This window comes from Anopheles marshallii, chromosome 3 (genome assembly GCF_943734725.1).
Source record: "Anopheles marshallii chromosome 3, idAnoMarsDA_429_01, whole genome shotgun sequence".
NCBI classification, from domain to species: domain Eukaryota; kingdom Metazoa; phylum Arthropoda; class Insecta; order Diptera; family Culicidae; genus Anopheles; species Anopheles marshallii.
In genome coordinates this window covers 76,611,505-76,630,450 of record NC_071327.1, presented here as the reverse complement: position 1 = coordinate 76,630,450, position 18,946 = coordinate 76,611,505, and the positions used below count along the sequence as shown (strand labels likewise).

The following is an 18,946-nucleotide window of genomic DNA, read 5'->3' as shown; positions in this document are numbered from 1 at the left end:
ATTAGTTAACACTCATGTATCTCATGCCAATTATGTACAGGAAAACTGCACCATCGCCATTCAATGACGTGCGCTCTGAGAAAGAATAAGGAGAGATTTTAAAATAACGCCATCGAACATCGGATTTTAGCCTAAGGTACTTTACGTATTAGCGCAACAGTACTGCTGTTGCGGCTCAATCGCTCATAACAATGGCATTTAAGACAGTGGCGTACCTCAACCGATGGGTCAAATTAAAGGAGGGATTATTGTTTCTGCTTCTTCCGCGCGTTTGCTGTTAAACAGTTGTGTGAGTTCGCAATGGTCCTTTGGCTTTGACCAGGTATCAGTAGCTTCGACCGAATATGTACTTCTTCACGTTAAATTGCACAGCGCGTTGCATGAATTTGTAGATAAGGTTTTACTCTGACCGAGCGTAATACCTTCCTCTTCTTCGGACGCACTTATTCCGTCGTGGCGTCGCTGTAATCAAACAAATGAAGTTGTGTAATTGCACACCAAGATTAGGAGGTTAGCGTTCGGACCTTTAGTTCAGTTGCTAGCGTCATAAATGCGTCCTCGATGCAACGATTGTCTTTTGCCGATGTTTCCATCACAAACATCACCTCGGGGATGTACTGGCACAGGTTTTGGGCTTCGGAAAACTCCACCTCTCGTATTGTGTCCAGGTCGGATTTGTTTCCTATCACGAATATCATCACGTTAGAGGCCGTGTACTTTCGCACCTCGTCAATCCATCGCTGCAAACTTAGAAAGGACGATCGCTTGGTGATGTCGTACACTGAAGAATGGAAAAATCGAACCATTAAGCATTTGGAGCCCCACTTTGCCATCTGTCTCGTTGGATATACGAACCAATCAAGACACCGTTTGCCGAACGATAGTAACTTTGCGTGATGGTACGAAAACGTTCCTGCCCAGCTGTGTCCCATATTTGCAGCTGAAATAAAGCGAAATGATTAGAATATGCGTTTTGAGGTCGGGATTGCCCTTTGGTCTTTATAATCCGCAGCGGGATTAGCAGGTTCTTATCTTACCTTAACCTTCTTCCCATCGACGGAGACGGCTTTCATCGAGAAGTCGACACCGATCGTGTTGCCGTGGCTTTCGATAAAGTTGCCCGATTTGAACCTCTGCACGATACATGTCTTACCGGTGCCACAGTCTCCGATTAGAACGATTTTGAACAGGAAATCGAAGGATTCATCACCAGCCGTCGATATCAACGATGTTGGTCCTGAAGCAGACATTTTTGTTTCGGTCCGTTTATGGCGCGGCACTGATTCTCGACGTGTAAGAGAAGATTGTTTGAATCTCTCTCGGGGTAGGTTATTTAATCGTTTCTGGCACTTTTTTAATTAATAATTACTCAAAATTGGAACTGCTGCGAAATGATGATTGTTTTCTTTGTGTTTTGTTATGAATTTGGACGCAAGAGCACGCTGAAGCAGCGTGCACACGCCTCATTGTTGTGACAGTTGTTTTGACAGTTTGAGATTTGTTCAGGTATTGCATCGTGTAGAATGGTCTTCATCTCCCTTGAAACGTCAACAATATTCACAATTTCGCATGAAAAAAGCAATATAAACAGTGCGTACAGAAAATGAAAGAATTAGGAAAGGATGTCCCTGTCGTGCCCATTCAAGGAATTGCAGAATTTGTTCAGGATGTTCGTCTACGGTAAGGGTCTAACCTTCTTTTTGAATTGGTGCACTAATTTGTGCTATCTTGTAGGAAAATCTTCGGAGCTCACAAGCTCACTTCGAAAACATTACGACTGCTGATGGATCTCGTGTCGAAAGAATCATGGAGTACGGCCGAAGAACTGCTGACGTTGATTCGTGGTCAGGGTCGCTTTCTGGCAGAAGCTCTTCCTCATGATATCGTAGTAGCGAACACCATTCGTCGTGTAATGAAAATAGTGCGCGAAGAGTATGATTCCTCCCACTTCGACGACGGTCAAAGCATACTTTCACTGCACAAGCTTGTAACACAGGCGGCTGATCCGGAACGGGACGATTACTCGAAGCCGATGCCTGGTCTAAAGAACGCATTGGTGGATCATTTATTGGAAATAGAAACCGAACTGGAAACGACAGGCGACAGCATATCTGCGCAAGCCGCTGAACACATTCATTCGGCAGAACTGATCATGACGATCGGGTACTCGCGGGCGGTAGAGAAATTCCTCCGCAAAGCAGCCGAAACTCGTCCTATCGAGGTAGTTGTGGTAGAGTGTGCACCGGACTGTCGAGGACAGCAGCTGGCAGCCAATCTTGGACGGGCAAAGATCCAAACGACACTTATTTCCGACGCGGCCATCTTTGCAATCATGTCACGCATCAATAAGATCATCATCGGAACGCATTCGGTGCTGGCGAACGGTGGTCTACAGGCTGTTTGTGGAACATACAGCTTGGCTTTGTCTGCGAAACATTTTTCCGTACCGGTGTGTGTACTGGCCCCTACGTACAAGCTGACTCCGGTGCATTTATGCAACTACGAACAGGGTGACTTCAATATTCTAGGCAACACGGAAGCGGTTCTGCCCTTCAAAAGCTTGGCGGCACGATTCACAAAAGCATACAATCCGCTATTTGATTACGTACCGCCGGAACTAGTGACACTCTTCGTAACGAATAAGTATGAATGGATTGCACATCACTGGAGAAGAGCTTTTATCCACGATTATTTTTTGTTTCCTTTTGCAGTGGTTCAAATGCTCCTTCATATATATATCGTTTGATAGGAGAACTATATCATCCGGACGACAACCAACTATGAAGTATGACTCACAGGTAAATAACGATGTAATAAATGAAAGATGTTGTATGAATAGAATGTTGAACGGTTGGGAAGTTCTTCCGCAAACATGAGAAAAATTCCCGGTATATATCACTATTGAATAATTTGAAATTTATACTGTTTTATGCGCAAGAAGCACGATTGAAATTTAAGTCTCCAATTTTCGCTGTACGAAACCCATCGAAGTTTAATTTTAGCTCAGGCATGAACCTCTATCGACTGTTGTAGAGCTCTGTCGTGAATTGTCGGAGTACTGTCAAAATAACACCTAAACAAAACAAAACAGTGCGTACAAACGAACCATTCCGTGCATTTTGATCGGACCCTAAAAAGTGTTTAAAAATAAGTTTCCAGCATGAGTTCGAAAAATTCTGCACTTGCTTCGCTCACCGCTACCTATACAGATTCGGAAAATGAAGATGACCGTCGCTCAGACGATGATTCACCGCAATCGGATGGAGGAAGTTCCGTGTCACAGGTATGTTTGGCCTGTTCACTAACAGGCTTCGATGAAATGAGTCTTACATACTTGGCATTCTTTTACAGATTCGTTCTCGCCAGCAAACACCTTTGCGAGAAATGTCCGAGAGCTCTGGAACACCCGTCACGCAAAGCAACACCGCAAGCCTTCCATTCAAATCAGCAGAACCTAGTGGTGCTAGCGACAACGGAACACCCGGACCACCGCGTAAGAAAGCACTCCGCCTCGTTAGTTACATCGACGATACGATAGTCGATACGGATGATGAAAATAACTCACCGGCACATAGCGACCAGGAGGAGGTAATCCTTTCCGAACACGAACCAGAACCACATCGTAGCCCTTCGCCGGAAAAGGTCGACCGAGCGAAACTGTACGGTTTCAGTTTGCCACCCGAACCAAAGGGCAAGTGTTCGCAGGAACTGCAGGATAAGATAGCCGCCCTGTATGAACGGATGAAAAATTCCAATATGGACACGAACCGCATCATTCAGGAGCGCAAAGAATTCCGCAATCCCAGCATCTACGAAAAATTGATTCAATTCTGCGATATAAACGAGCTGGGCACGAACTATGCGCCGGATATATTTGATCCCTTCCAGTGGGGCAAGGAGTCGTACTACGAAGAGCTAGCGAAAGCACAAAAGACCGAGATGGAAAAGGTGGAAAAAGCACGCAAGGAAGCGACGAAAACGGAAATACAAACCGGTGTCAAGCGTGCCGATCCGGACGAGTCGAAAAAGAGAAAATCGAAATGGGACCAACCGGGTGTGTTGGGTGCGGCACCGGGTATGCTGGGAGCGGCAGCTGCCGTCGCCATGGCCAATGCCTTGAAACCGGCCGGAATTATACAGCAGACGCTCACAACGACGGCTACCGGTACGAAGGGGACCGTGATATCGGCGTTTGGATCACTACCAAAGAAGCCCAAGGTGTAGTGGCGAACTTCACGGATATTACAACACATAAGACAAATAAATATACTTTAAAGATACAATGCCTTTGCGAAGGAACTTGTTTTTTACCGTAAATAATAACACTGTTTATAATTAAAACAGTTCTTTATTCGAAACAGTTGCATAAAATCAATTACAGTCGTATGGAAGAAGACTTACGCTAAAACACAAATTGGTCGATCGTTTTAAATAATCAAAAAATGACAAAAAAAAACAAAACATATTCTGCACTTTCGTTCGTGCTCCGAGCTAGTACTGTACACGGCCCGGAAGCATCCGAATGTCGAAATGATGAGCAACTTCAGGCATTTTTTTCCTAAACTTATGAACTTACAGGGAACAACTCTACTTAACTCCCGTCTTTCACCTCTCCATTAAATAAACTTGCATGTCTTAGTGGTACTACAACGGAAAATAGGCAGTAGCTGGGAATGCCTATACTATATAATAATTGCTTATCTTAACCAGTAATAAAGGACTGTTCGCTTGCAATAATATTACCAACAGTGGGTATGCGATAAACAACAGCGCAATAGAACGATTGGAACAGTCTGTATATGCTCTAACACGAAATTTGCTAAGAATTGTTTAAGAAAGATACAAAAATATAATTGAATAAATATGTATTAGATAAGGATTGCTAACAAATTAACTACTATTAGCTACTAATGTGTTGAGGAAACCTGTGACGTCTGGATGTGAACGTTTTGCATTGGTTCCTAACATGATTTTTTTTTTGGCAGGTACTTATGAAGCTAACGTCGCCCGAAAATCTCTTTTTAATGAGCATCGGCTGTAAGCAATGCGGACATTGCATTGTTGCAAATGTATCTTATGACTTAAAACACGAACGAGTTAAAACTTACTTACAACCGCACCTAATACTACGATACTTCCCTGCGTGCAAGGATGTACGCGAAGGTTATGATAAGAGCCAAAAGTAGTGTGTAAGCCATATTTGGTATTATAGCCGTGATGTAAGCTACAACTACCATACCGTATCGATAGATGCTACAAAACTTACGAAAACAAAACCGTAACTCTAGTGTCCGACTGTAGGATCTATTGCATCATTCCATTCGACTTATGTACACACTTACGCTTAAACACTAAAACCTTAACACGGATTGTTGTATTTTATTGCACATATCCGGCCTAGCGTGTAATGCAGACAGGCACAACCCTAAGGGATGACCGCCGTACAATTACGGAGTTCCTTGCGGAATGGTTACATCTAAAATGTTCGTTAAAAAAACAAAAATTATCATTGCCATTGATTGCAAACGACGTGCAAATGCATGCCGCATATCACATTCGATGCTAACGAACTGCATTTTCGCTCGTGAACGGAAAACATTTAGAATGCAAATAACAAAGCAAAAAGAATACACAAAAAACAAGAGGTAATGAAGTTAAAAAAAATAATAATAACATAAGAATAACAAAACACAACAAAACTCAAGACAACGAATCGAAAATGCAGCACTAGCAGAAGAACTCAACAGTAGTTAAGCGTAACGAAAAAAAAAACACACACACAATCAAAACTCTACCATTCCTTTCATACAAACACACACACACACACATACATACAATTCTCTACAAACTTTTCAAGAATAAATATTTAACTTAAGTAACGCTTAAGTACAAATTGCACAGTTGCCACTGATTGTTATGCTCTAGAACCTATTCTACGCGGCTATCCAACGTCGGCTTCCATCAATAGGATGAAGAAGCTGAGCTCCTCTTGCGAGGCAGCGGACAGACGCAAGGATAAGCTCAATACTTGTGGAGGTACAATAACTCAATAATCTCGAACGGTGTGCGACCCAAATGGATGTGTTCCCGGGACGAATGTAATGTACAGCGCCTAGCCTTACACATTGCTAGAGTTGAGGTCTACTTTAACTCTATCTTACTTACTAGCGATGAACTGTAGTAGAGGATTGCAATATTGCACAAATTGGGAAAGAGAGTTGCATTTACAGAAGGGAAAAAAGCTACCCAGTTCCTAATGAACGGCGGCAGCCATTGCACGATCTGCACTCGGTGCAACCGTCAGATGCGTTGGTTTGCGTATGTTCTTGAAGAACACCGAATGCGTCTCGACACTCTCCGCCCCGGACTCGGAGATGTCGTCCAGGTGTGAGTCGAGATCGTCCTCATCCGAGATGCAGGACGCATCGTCACTACCCTCAAACTTCTCATCGTCGGACGAGTACACCCGCACGCTGATAGCGTCAGTGGTGTTGAAGAATACGCCGTTCGGAGATTGGAGCCTTTGATGAGATGGACCCGCTTCCATCTCAGCCCGGTTTATGGTCACCGTCCGAGCGATCGTCGTCAAGGAAGAGGAGGGTGAGCCAGAGGAAGGTGGTGACGGTGGAGGCGGGGGTTTACTGTGGGGTTTTTCGATCACCTTCACGGCACCACCCGGGGAGGTGGATAGTTTCTTCGTCGGGATGGTAGCTGTTGGCGGTGGAGGTGGTGGTGGGTTCGGTGGGGGAAGTGGCGGTGGTGGTGAGCGAGGCCGGGTGATCGATTTGTCCGCTCGCGACCCAGCCGCAGAAGATCCACCCGTGGACGACCCGCTACGGTTGGTGCCGATTGCTTCCGGCGTTCCGGGAGCTTTTTCGTTCGATTCCTGAAGCGCACATATTTCGTACTTGTTTTCCTCAAGAATTGGCCCATCCGTGCCGGTACCGTCGGGAGATTGAGAGCTGAAGTTGAACCGCTCATAGATCTTCTTACCGTTCAGCTTCGATTCGCTCGAATCAGCACTCATGTAACCGCTGTCCTGTTCCTTCGTGCTTGATCGCGAATTACTCCTCACGATCGTTATGGTGCGCGAGGTTGTTGGCTTCTCGCCGTCCTCTGCCGATGGTCCCTGCCCGGAACGCTTCCGATGGTGATGATGATGATGAGAGCGAAGCATCTGCTGCTGCTGGTAGTGCGATCCATATGCGCCACTACCCGACGAGTCATCGATCAGTGACGATATACCTTCGTCCTTTTCGAGAATATCGGACGAATCGGAAGTCTTCTCCAGGTCCTGATCACCCGTCTTCCCGTTGAACTTAGCCGTGGCTATTCCGATGAACTTTTTCCATGCATTCTTCAGATCTTTCGATTTTTTCACGCGATCCCGTAGCCCCATGGCGATCTGCATACCGTTTGAGGACTGGTTCAATTCCACACGGAAGACTTTTGTGGTAGTGGGCGAACCCGAAGGCGTGCTTCCGATTGGAATAGGTGCACTGATATCGTAGATGGTCGGTTTCTCATCTTCGCTATCCTTCGGATTGATTGACGGTCCGTTCCGATTGATCGGATAGCTATAGTTGGAGAGCGTTTTCGTCGACAGTACCTCGATCTTATCGATGTCCTCGATGAACTTCGCCTTACTCATCACCTGCTGATGTTGCTGATGCTGTTGCGTTTGGCGAGTACGCAGATCGTATATCTTACTGTCCACCTGCTGCAAGAAATTCTTACTATTCATCTCCCCAAGCGTCATATAGCTTTCCAAAATTCCACTCAACTCCTCCTGCGATGTTTGCTTTTCGTCGATCCTCGCATACTCCGACTTCTCGGTGATGTAAAGCGACTGATCCGCGGGATTCTTGTGAACGTGGCTGTAGTTGGGGAGCTTACTCTTCGAGTTACGATTCTTGCCCGTACTGCTGCTATTACTATTACTGCCACCGGACGCCGTACGATCGTTGTCCGAAATGCCCGTGAACTGAGTGGAGTCACTTTCGGCCGTAAAGCTGTTGATCGATTCGTAGTTCTCGCTGTTGGTACAGAAGTTTGGTTTCGGTGCCGGCCCGGTCGGTGGGTTGGACAATTTCTCGCTATTACTCCAGCAGGCTAGATTTTTCGCTGCAACACCATAATCTTCCACCTTCTTCAACTGCAACCGCGGGTGATCGTACAGGGTAGGCTGTCGCGCATTCTCCGGAGGTATCAAATCCGGCGGTACCAACTTCGGTACCGGTATCATCGCATCGCCAACATTCGTACGCTGGCGTCGCGAGTGTCTTGTCTCGAGCGTAAGCAACTTCCCCGATTTTACGTCCAAATCCGACAGATTGTTCAGCGAATTTCGAATGACCGCAGGGGCGGTGGCTTTAGGGTTCTTGGATTCGTAGATCTCCCTCAAGCTACCGAAGGTTGTTTCGTGTTTGAACGATCCGGTAGACTTCAGCACAAAGTGGCTGTTCAGATCGGCCGGCAGTGAGGTTAGATTCGACTCGATTGCACTACATCCACTGCGGCCCCGTTCGCTCTCCCAAACATTGCTTCGATGGCGACTAACCGCGGTCTTCGGCTGTCCATTTTTCTTAGGCTTACGGTCGAGTGTGTCCGGCTCGAACTGATCGCTATCCGTCGCCGACAGATCGCAATCGTCGGGACTGTGTTCCACCTCGATCGTGATGCTCCCCTGAAATGGCGTGTCACACTTGATTTTCGGTACCTTTTTCTTCGTCTTGCCACCCGCATTTGCCGGCAGCCCCGTGCCCAGTGATGAAGCCTGCGGAACGTCTTCATACTCATCGGACAGGATACTGACGGCTTCGCGTTCCGTCTTGATCGTGTCAGTATCCTTTCTAAAACCCTCTACCCGATCGTATATGGCATTGCGTATCTCGACCTCCTCTTCAAGTGGGAGCGCGGTGCTGAGCGAGGGTGATGGTTGCGAACCCAGATCGCTACTGTTCGTCGTGGAGGTGTTGAAGCTCATCGGCGTCTTAGAGGTGACCCGCTCCAAGCTATCCGTTTCGTAGTCCACGATCAGGTAGTGAGGCGATTTGCGTGAGTAGATCGGTGAGTCCGGCTGATACTTGCTGTAGGAATTCTTCCCCGACCGGTTCCCGAGCGTATTACACTCCTGGTCCGAGTTTAGAAAGTCGTGAAAGAACTTTTCGTTCCGATAGCGTTCGTGACGATCGATGCTGCTAAAGCGACTGTCCGAGGAGTCGACATTGTAATCCAACGATTCCATTTGTGGCATCAACCGATCAGCATGACGTTCTGACCACGATCGAATCTTTCGCTGATCCATAGCGAGAGCCTCGTATACCATGTCCGGCATCTGATTGATATTACGCAACTTCATCGGTTTCACGTTTGCATACTGGTCCTGTACCTCTTGGCGACGCTTGCTGGAAGAAGCGGCGAGTGACGCCGAACCTACTGACGGTGCTCTGGCTGCTGCTGCCCCGTTAGGGATTAAGGGCTTCTTGCCATGAACGTGATGATGATGATGACTCGAGTGTGTTACCGCAAGCTTCTTGTGTGACATCACCGGCGACGCCTCAAACTGAGGGTTGTTGTAGATCTCACTTCCAGCGATGCTGTAAAGATCCCGCTTGTCGTACATCTTGTTCGTGTCGAGGTTCGCCACCGAATTGTTTGTATTCTTGATGTACAGATCCTGGTTGCTTGGTTGCGCCGGCCGGCTCTCCTCGTAGATGAAGCTACTGTTCTTCATCAACGCCCCAGCACCGTCCTGCATAGCGAGCTTGCTCATCTTACTAGCCAAATCCGACTTCAAACTGTGGGACACAATTTTTGGTGCCGAGCTAGTGTCCGAGCGCACCGATTTGCTGGCGGACGGTATTCGCACGACAGAGGATCGTTCCTTCACACTGTTTGCTACGATCGTTTCGTTGTCCGACGTTGACGAACTGTCGCTGTGTAAACTCCCCGTCTTTGATGGTCGGTGACTTTTCGGTTGCTTCTTTATATCCGGCCGAATCGGTAACGAGTCGGGTGCGGTCGTTCGGTCATCTTGCGATTTGAGTGACTCTGTCTGCTGATCACCTACGAAACCAGCGTTTGCAATGCCACCGTCCGGTTTCGGTGTTGGAGTCGTTCCATCCGTTTCGGATGAACCACCACTTGCAAGGAGATTCGATTTACTATCATACAGATCCACCTCGGCAATACCGTCTCCGTGCGTAGAAGAAACATCCTCCAGCCATTTGCGAATGCTGTTCTGCTTATCGCCACAATTCTTGCAGTTGCTCGACGGTACCATCACCGGATCGGATGCGGCTACCTTCTTCTCACACCCAGGACACCCCGAACAGGCGCTCTTCCTGGAGCTATCCTTACGTGAACTGATTAGGCTACTTCGACGACTTGCCGGAGCCGTTTGTACGGCGGCGTACGTCTCTGAACCGGCTGCGTGCTGCAGTTCCTCCGGAATGATGTTAAGCGATGGTTGAAACCGTTTCGAGGACATCTTGTACTTGGCGATCGTGATCACTTCGCGGATCTTATTCAGAAACTCGATAGCTGCCGGTGGAGGTGACTGATATGGGAAGGGAGAGACAGAGCAATAGAAGACACTTGAAAGGATGCCCCGGAAAAAGAAAACTGTTGTACAGCACTAGAGCGTTTACTTACAACTAGAAGATGTGGTTCGAAGTAGGCGGGATTGAAGTACAGCTTCCGGCGCATCGTACCGTTCACGATGGATTTCATGCTTTCGAGCTTTTCTTCGTTGTTCAGTTCTTCGACAATGGATACATTTTCCTCGGGCAGGCACTCCGTATCCTGGCCACCGGAATTCAACGGATCCTGCTGGTGTTGGTGCTGCTGATGCTGCTGAAGATGATGGTGATGATGAAGCAGCAGAGCGGACTGCTGGGATAACTGCTGCTGCTGCTGAAGGCGAAGTTCGCCATCCATTTCGGTACGCCCTGAGAAGTTTTTTGGCTGATGTTTGCCGGTTTGCATCTACGAATTAGATACGAACGGGGGTCCAAAAAGGTTAATCATTTAGCTGATGTGGCCAAAAGAGTATGGACATAGTGAAGACCTACCTGCTTCTCAACGTCGGTCGTAATATCATCCTCAAACTCCGACACCGAATTGGAATTGTCACTGATGAAGCCCGAGTTGTCGCTCAGGTTCGGAAAATGCTTCAGCAGCGGATTGTTCTTCACGATGCCCATTTCTTCGGCGTGCAGACCCACGCTCGTGAGCCCACGGTGTGGTCCTACGGTTGGTCCACCGCCCTGCCGTTGACTTCCGCCGAGTGCATTGCGTCCGATGAAGCTGGCCCGTGCCTGTCCACCGAAAGGGCTAACTGCGGCACCCATGCCAACGCCGAACGTGACCTGGTCGTTCTGTTGATAGGTGGAGTAGTCATTCTTCAAACCATTACCATCATCGTTCGAGCCCGATCTACTCTTCCGTTTCTTCATGTGGATGTAGAGAAAAACCGAAGCGATATAGATCAGGCCCAGACACAAGCTGCAGACCGCAATCACGATGTACTCCTTCGTCGATAGACCGGACTGCTGTTCAATATGCGTTTCGGAGGCGAACGACACCTCAGTCACATCTGTAAGATAGAAGAAGTTAATAAAAAATAAGTCACACTCCCAAGCATTGCTCTGTTCAACACTTCTCCTTTCAATGGTTTTGAAAGTTCTTCACACCACCCGAATGGTACGCAGTAGCATAACACTAATTAACCCGCCATCAGCATTAACCTTAAGGGAAAGTAGTTGCTTACTAGGGCCCTCACCGTATTATGGCGCACGTACAATCATTCATTCAGGTACCTTATGTCACCATGAGCTTATCAAAATGGCCCATAAAATGATACGTACCATCGCCTCCCAGAAATTGACAGTCGAAATTATTTTCCACTCATTAAAGCCTAATCATGGTATGCTTGAAAGAAAACTCATTAAAAATCGGTTCCTTCCCGAAAGGTACACCGGAAAAGCGATTGAATAGCATGGGCTCACGGTGGTTACGCACCGAAAAATTACATTTCCCTTCAGAAAAAGGGGAAAGGTTGCGGGTGGCAAGGGTTGGGTTGTTGATGGGTTTGCAGTCACTCTATCGTCACCGATTTTCCACCCATTTTTCCGATGCATTTCGGATACGAGTCCGCTGTGAATCTTACAGCCCAAGCGTCGTATCAACTGTGGGTCGGTGTTAATAAATTGTGTTTCGTGGTTGGCTGGTGCTTCATTGGTTTCGATCGGTCAGAAAAGGCGGCTAGCAGAAAACCGGAGGGTTGCATCACGTTGCCCACAGACAACCCACCCAGTATGTACTGTTGCACGTGCGAACTGATTATTTCATTGGCCAGTCCGCTGATAACGTTATCGTGCCGGAGGGAGGCTGAGAAAAGTGAAAGTTTTGTTTCCAAACCGGCCACCATCACCGGGCGGGTTGAGTAATAATATTCATAATTGTGTGATAATACTGCGAAACCGCAGCACAGTGGACAGTGCATAGCCATCCGGTCGGAGCTCGCGAGGTGCGAGACACACGCACACACTGTCGACTTCACACTTACGCCTTTCAATCTGAACCCGTCCCGAAGGTGTGTCGTTGAGGAAAATCCCTTTCTATTGCGTGAGCTGCTTAGAAGTGTGACCACACAAAGCCCAGCAGGTCACAAGATGTCAACTGGACGGTGAAACGGCTTGAACGTTTAAAAACACAACCGCCGCTCGCGTACGAACCGCCGGTCGAAATGAAAATGGGAAAAAACGACACCATTTAAGGGTGTGTGATTTACGATCGCGAATCGGTCCGTCGGTCCGCGGTCGGTGAAGATCGCTACAGCACAAACTATAGTGAGACGAGGGCTGGAAGCGTCTTACCAACACAGCCGCATCGTTCACACGATTAGCATAATCTGTGATTTAAAAGGAACCCCAGCGTTTCGGGAGACGGTTCGTTAAAACCGCGACGAAGGAACACATCGTTACCAGGATGAATTATGACATTCGCGACCCACCTCCAACACCTCCCAGTGCCGTGCGGAAGACTGGCCGCAAGAAAAGCCCGGCCCGCACAAGGGGGTTAAGAAAAACACACTGTCGCAATGCAGACAAGCGTTAGTTTCATTTTCATTTCGTTTTTCTCCGCGATGAAAGTGAAACTTCTGCGCTCACCATCAACATAGAAAATGCTTAAATTGCACATGAAGTGTGTACCGTTTTTCATCCCCACCACCCCCCTCCGTAGTAATGGGTGGGAACGGAAAAGCGTTAGAGAGATTGACCGGCCGCAAACAAAACAAAAAATGTGCACGTTGAATTATGTGTGTGCATTTTTTTGTTATTGTCTTTGTCTGTTTACTCATATTTTGTTGTTGTTGCTTGCAAAGCCGGCCGTTCCATCGTCTTTGATGTTGGTCGGACGGCACAGTGTTCAAAACAATTTCGACCACTTCGCAAAGCGCAAGACGATATTTAAACAGATGGAAATCGGGGTAAAGAAAGGCTCGCTCGATTGCATCATGCCGGTTGGTGGCATCTTCCGTTTGGAAAATGGTTCGCTTCTTCCGGTGCGGTTCAATATTATGCAAGCCATACATGGATCTCGCTGCGTAACGGAACAAAAGGTTGATAAGGAGGACTAGATTGCCATAAATTGGAATTTTATTTTAGACGCTCGTTAGTAAAGAACCTAAAAACATCCAGTGCTTGACATAGCTATACGGCCAATGGTGTGTTAAGAATAAATGGGATTTTTTTATGTAGTTACGACATTTTACGAACTTATGAAGTTAAAAAAAAACAATTTGAAATTAGGGTAAATCTACCAGTTTTCTCATATTATAAAAGTACATAAATTTAAGAATGAAAAGGGATTTTTTTTAATATCCAACAATAAAAAATCTAAATGTCCCCTCGGGACCGTGGAAGGATGTTGAAGTCGGTATTACAAACAGATTACGAACGGAACCTCAAAATAGTCTCATTTGCAATACATTTCAAAAATACAAATGTATTTTTCTTGTAGTGAAATAACACGTAATAAAAATTCCTTGCCTAATCTCCACAAAGCTGTCCAATGCAATCGAACCTATGCTAAAACGATGTTTAGCGGTATCTTTGCTCGCCGATTATAACCTCATTCGCGCGGTACTAATCGCCAACAGAGCAACGGTGCAAAATGTTTTTACTGCCCTTTGGCCTAAACGATTCATCCAAAACACCAGCGGAAATCGTTATGAAATCACCAAATCAACAACCGGTTGATCTTGTAAATTTGCACCGCGCTAAAACAAAAACAACACCCAATAAAAGAACAGGCGGAAAACAGTATTTAGCTGTCGTTTCCCAGCCCAGCTCCCACCGCGAGACAAAAATGCCAAAGAGATGCACCACGCCAAAGTATCGATGTTTTACCGACCAAGAACAACGTGTCCAAACGTTCCTACAAATGCTTCCCAGGGTAAACTTCCCGCCTTGGAATTGGTACGGCGATTCGATGGGGGGGTTTCTCGTTTTGTAATAATCCAATTCCGCTCGCACTAATAAACAAATAAATGCGATGTGATATAAAACCGGGTTGGGAATCGTGGCTGTGAGTCCGCTTCCATCAAACAGGGAGGGGGGAAATTGTTCCCCCTCGACATGCCCTCAACATTGTAGGCAAATGGACTGATCGCTAGCATTTGAGCTATTTTTGATGGTTGCTGTATGGGTTTTAATTTGTAAAAACGACACAAAATGCAAATGCAGCTCCTGCATGCTCCAAATTAGACCGGTTGCATCAGCGCCGTACGGGAGAGCATGAACATAGGGACTACCCTTGCCATAAACTTCTAACGGTCGAATACCCGAAGATGCTCATCAAATATTATTAATTAAGACACAACCGGATTCATGTTGGACGCAAGCGTTGTGTTGCGTTTTCTTTAGCACAGAACACGATGTTTCGTTTTTCCTTCATGCCATGTTTTATCTGCTGGACAAAGGGTGCGTAAACCGCTACCACTAGCCGACTGTTGACTTACGCATAATTGGTCGTTATCTACCTTCCTTCACCCGGCATCGGACGAATTTACAACACTTTCAACACAGCCCATCAATGTTGCGGGTCGTAAAACATTCCCGGAATCGCGTCGGTCTCTCCTTCGCCTTCGCTTAAACCGTTCTAACGCTAAACGATTCGATCTAAATTCCCGATTGGAAGGCATTAAAAACCCGAACCCAGAGGAATTTATAACACCCGGCATCTGGATCCTGATCGGAACCAGTTCGAGCATAAATACATTTACGAGGGGTGTTGTTGCGATACTTCTAATGAGCGATCAGCATCGACCACTGAGATTTATCCGAATCATGGTTCCATCCACGTAGTACAGAATACGATATTGCACCAAGAAATACATCAACAATACCAAACAACCCTTCAACCTTACAGTGCACCATTCGGTGTTAGTCGCTAAAGGGCTTGGAACTCCCCCCGATACATGTACCAACTTTATTTCGCACCTTCAATAGGTGGTACTTAATACCGTGCAATGCGAATCGAACAGTCGCTTCCGGGATGCATTGCGGCAATCATGATGGAACACCTTCGAACCATTGCTGAGATGAGCGGTTGCAAATCGATACCATAAATTAATAGTAAAATTTATTGCACCTATTCCAAGACGGTATGCACTTGCATCGCACCAGACGTTTGATAGAAATAGGAAGGCAATCTAATTGGTAGGGCGCGATTGAGTGCTCAATAAATGTCCCGAGGTTGTGCATGCTGTTCCACGTACTTACCGGATCGATCGTTCCTTTATGATCGATGTTTTATTCGCGTTGAAATGCAATCCCTTTCGAGCCACGTTTATTGAGGGTGTAATAGCAATTTTAGTGCATTTCTGAACGATCACTTTAGTGGTTAAAGGAAGCAAAGATTGCCAATGAGTATCGAACATTATCGGGCTTATAGTTTAAGTCTTCCTAAGGGATTACTTATAGATGTACAATTTTCCTATTTTTCAAGTGAGATGTTGTTTCCAGTTTTATTTGTAGTTTTTTTCTTCTTCTAATTCCCTTCTAAAATTGTCATTAAAAATGATCTCTTCATGCTTCCATATGAAATTTCCCGGACCATTGCTTCCAAAATTGGAAATTCCCCATTCTAGTTTGGTGGCTCCCCACTTCTCATTATGCGTATGCGGCGCCTTCTTTTAACAAATTCTTCACGCACTCTAATGCAAAGAATGTGGCAAAACGAATTGAGCCGTCGGTTGAGAAAGACGTCTCATAAAGTCACACTAATGGGACAATAAAGGAAACAAATCACCTTCCCTCCGCGCGAGGTTCGTCGCTTGCTTGCGCGCTGAAGTCACCGGCAGGAAAATCACCTTCCACAGCGACGGATTAGCTTTGGTCGTGATAGAATCGCACTTTATTGGCCACAATCGTTCTCACAATTACACCTCTCCCTTCCCACTGCTTCATTCCATCTGCCGCTTCGCCTCACCCCTGTTTCTTCCCGATCGTATATTTGTGTAAATGATCTGCCACATATTCATACGGGGGACGTTCGTGAGAGAGTAATTGCTTTCAAAGGGTTGAAATATGAAACCATGAAGAAGGAAAACATTACCCACGCTAAGGGACCTACGGAGATGGAAGACGGAATTGAACAGCCCATTCATAATTTATGGTCATTCCAACCGAATCGGGGAGGTCAAACGCGATCAAGTGCTCGGGTTTTGTCGTTCTTTGTGGCGCTCCTTTGGTAAGTAGAAAATTGCTCGCATCGTAACGACACATATTTACCTCACCTATTCCGTAAACGTACAACAATAGAAGGGCTTGAATGAATAGTGTTTCATGTTCATCTTTCAACTACTGTGCGCCGGAAAAGGGGTGGACCATCTGGTACTTTAATTTCGATCAAACCGATTTGGATCGCTTTTAGCTTCACTTTCCGCACGCCACCGATGGATCCACTTTCGCGAAAACATTTCCTCCAAATAAGGAAAAGGGAGGATGTTTTCCAAAAGGAATCAACAAAAATACAAAAAAAAAACGGAAAAATAAGTGAAATCGTATTTCAAACCTCAGCTCAACTACTCATTACACCGCCGGCGCATGATCGTTCGTTGCTAAACGATCGTCGCCGGGTTCCACCGTCGCAAGGAACCGTTTGGAGGGCAAAAGGAAAACAATAACCACCCCCAACCAAGCGACGATGAAAGGGAAATAGAAATATGTTAAAATGTACCCCATCGCACCCGTACGCATATTATTACTATAAAACGCGCGCAAATAGTTTAGCGGCGTGCGCAACCGGAACGAGTCGGTGGTGGAGTTCTTCCTAATTTAGCCACCGTATAATTACGATGCAAGCAACAAAAAAAAAATCCTCCTTTCTCCTTTAATTGGGGCTTCGATTTTTTCGCTTTCATTACGACGTCCTTTTAAGGGTGGGTAACACACATCTTGCCAAAGCGGAGCACAAATCATCACCAGCCAGTGTGAGGCTGTAGCGCCGCGCTAATGTACCCATCGAGATGTGCATGCCCTGGACCAAAGCACCTACACTTAGTTATAGACCCTCAACAAATAAGAGGCGTTCAATGTGTGTGTGTGTGTGGATGTTTACTCATATGCGGGAGGATATTTGCATACAATGTTATTATTTTTCCTAGTGAAGAGCTGTTTCATCTCAGTTTGCTCTCCTCTGGCGGAGGCAAACGACGCGCAAACAATCGTGGCGGCATCTTGAAACTCGCGCAATGCCCAGCAAAGCAAATATATCAATTACATGATTCAGTGAACATCTTCGCGTCTGCGTATCGTGTTGCGAGATCGCGCCGGGGTGGCCGATTGGCACTGTGGCCGTCCGATGAACTTGCACGAATGATTATTATGTATTTTGGCGTGTTGGAGGCTTCGCCGTTTGGTTTGCGCGTGGAGTACTCCATCATAAAGCCAGCCCCGATCCGTGTTGCCAATTTTTTGCTGTAGTGGTTGTTGCTTCCCATATGGCAGGAAGTGATTAACGCAGCTTTGGTGGTTGTTTTAAGCATTGAGCATAAATAATGCAACAAAGAAATAAAAAAAAAACAGGCAACAAATCGTCCGAATCGAGCGACGTCAATGATGGGGCAATGCTTTCGCTTTTCCGTGCATCATGCATGCCAGGTGTGTGCCGCTCTTGGCAATTAGACAGATTTTTGGTAGACAAATACCGGCAAGCTTCCAATTTGTTTTTAATTGGGATTTATTTGTGCAGTGAATTAATTTGTATAATACATTTTAGTTTTATTTAAAACAACGAATTAAGTTAGATTTTTAGTGAAAGTTATCGTTGAAGCGTTATTAGAAAACAGTTTGAACCTAAAGTACAAATAATTAAGCAAATGTTTCAAGGTTTAAATCAAACTCCAAAACACAAAAAATCCGTTACAAATTTAAACAACAAACCATAAATGTGTTTATCGCTCCTGTCAGATATCTAAACGGTGATGAAAAACCGAGAAGAAAAGCGCATTTGCATAAGGAGTAAAAGAAAACCACCTGTAACATAAATTAAACAACCACCCGTGCGCACCGACAGTGAACAATCAGAGTAAACCATAACAAAGCGTAATGCAAGCAGAAGGCCAGAAGCAAGAATGGACAAACAAACAGAACGAAAGACACACTTACTGGTGACGTATTTGATCGGTGTCCCAACGACGCGGAAAGCGATGCACGGTGTGAAGATGTTTTGGTTCGGCATCTGCATGTCATCTGCAAGTGGAAGAAGAAAGTAGAATGAATGAAGCAGCGGTGGAAAAGAAAAAAAATACAGAGATGAACGATCGCGAAATTAGACCCACAACAAGGAAAGAGTGCAGATGGGAGCGGAGGAACGCAATGAGCGATGGAAATGGTGAGGAAAAGACAAGTTGAATTTATTACTACAACACCCT

General features: G+C 46.0%; 4 protein-coding genes across 4 annotated transcripts in view; 2 read left to right on the top strand and 2 right to left on the bottom strand.

The window, feature by feature from the left end:
* Positions 1 to 354: 354 nt before the first annotated feature.
* Positions 355 to 1,250, bottom strand: LOC128711543 (ras-related protein Rab-43). The gene is made up of 4 exons (XM_053806424.1): positions 1,038 to 1,250; positions 856 to 940; positions 525 to 781; positions 355 to 462 (listed from the first exon to the last, which is right to left on the bottom strand). Exons 1-4 carry the CDS (start codon positions 1,248 to 1,250, stop codon positions 355 to 357), a joined length of 663 nt encoding a protein of 220 aa, XP_053662399.1.
* A 353-nt stretch (positions 1,251 to 1,603) lies between these two features.
* Positions 1,604 to 2,784, top strand: LOC128713578 (translation initiation factor eIF-2B subunit beta). The gene is made up of 3 exons (XM_053808439.1): positions 1,604 to 1,680; positions 1,735 to 2,643; positions 2,712 to 2,784. The coding sequence occupies exons 1-3, from the start codon at positions 1,604 to 1,606 to the stop codon at positions 2,782 to 2,784; spliced, it is 1,059 nt and encodes a 352-aa protein (XP_053664414.1).
* Positions 2,785 to 3,160: 376 nt separating this feature from the next.
* On the top strand, positions 3,161 to 4,224 carry LOC128713705 (SAP30-binding protein). The gene is made up of 2 exons (XM_053808567.1): positions 3,161 to 3,283; positions 3,352 to 4,224. The coding sequence occupies exons 1-2, from the start codon at positions 3,161 to 3,163 to the stop codon at positions 4,222 to 4,224; spliced, it is 996 nt and encodes a 331-aa protein (XP_053664542.1).
* Positions 4,225 to 6,253: 2,029 nt separating this feature from the next.
* The window catches only part of LOC128711221 (uncharacterized), a 38,179-nt gene continuing 25,486 nt past the window's right edge, over positions 6,254 to 18,946 (bottom strand). The window contains exons 6-9 of the mRNA XM_053806087.1: positions 18,681 to 18,764; positions 11,076 to 11,599; positions 10,657 to 10,989; positions 6,254 to 10,561 (exon numbers count right to left, since the gene is read on the bottom strand). Coding sequence (XP_053662062.1) covers positions 6,254 to 10,561; positions 10,657 to 10,989; positions 11,076 to 11,599; positions 18,681 to 18,764 — 5,249 coding nt within the window. The remainder of the gene's footprint in view (positions 10,562 to 10,656; positions 10,990 to 11,075; positions 11,600 to 18,680; positions 18,765 to 18,946) is intronic.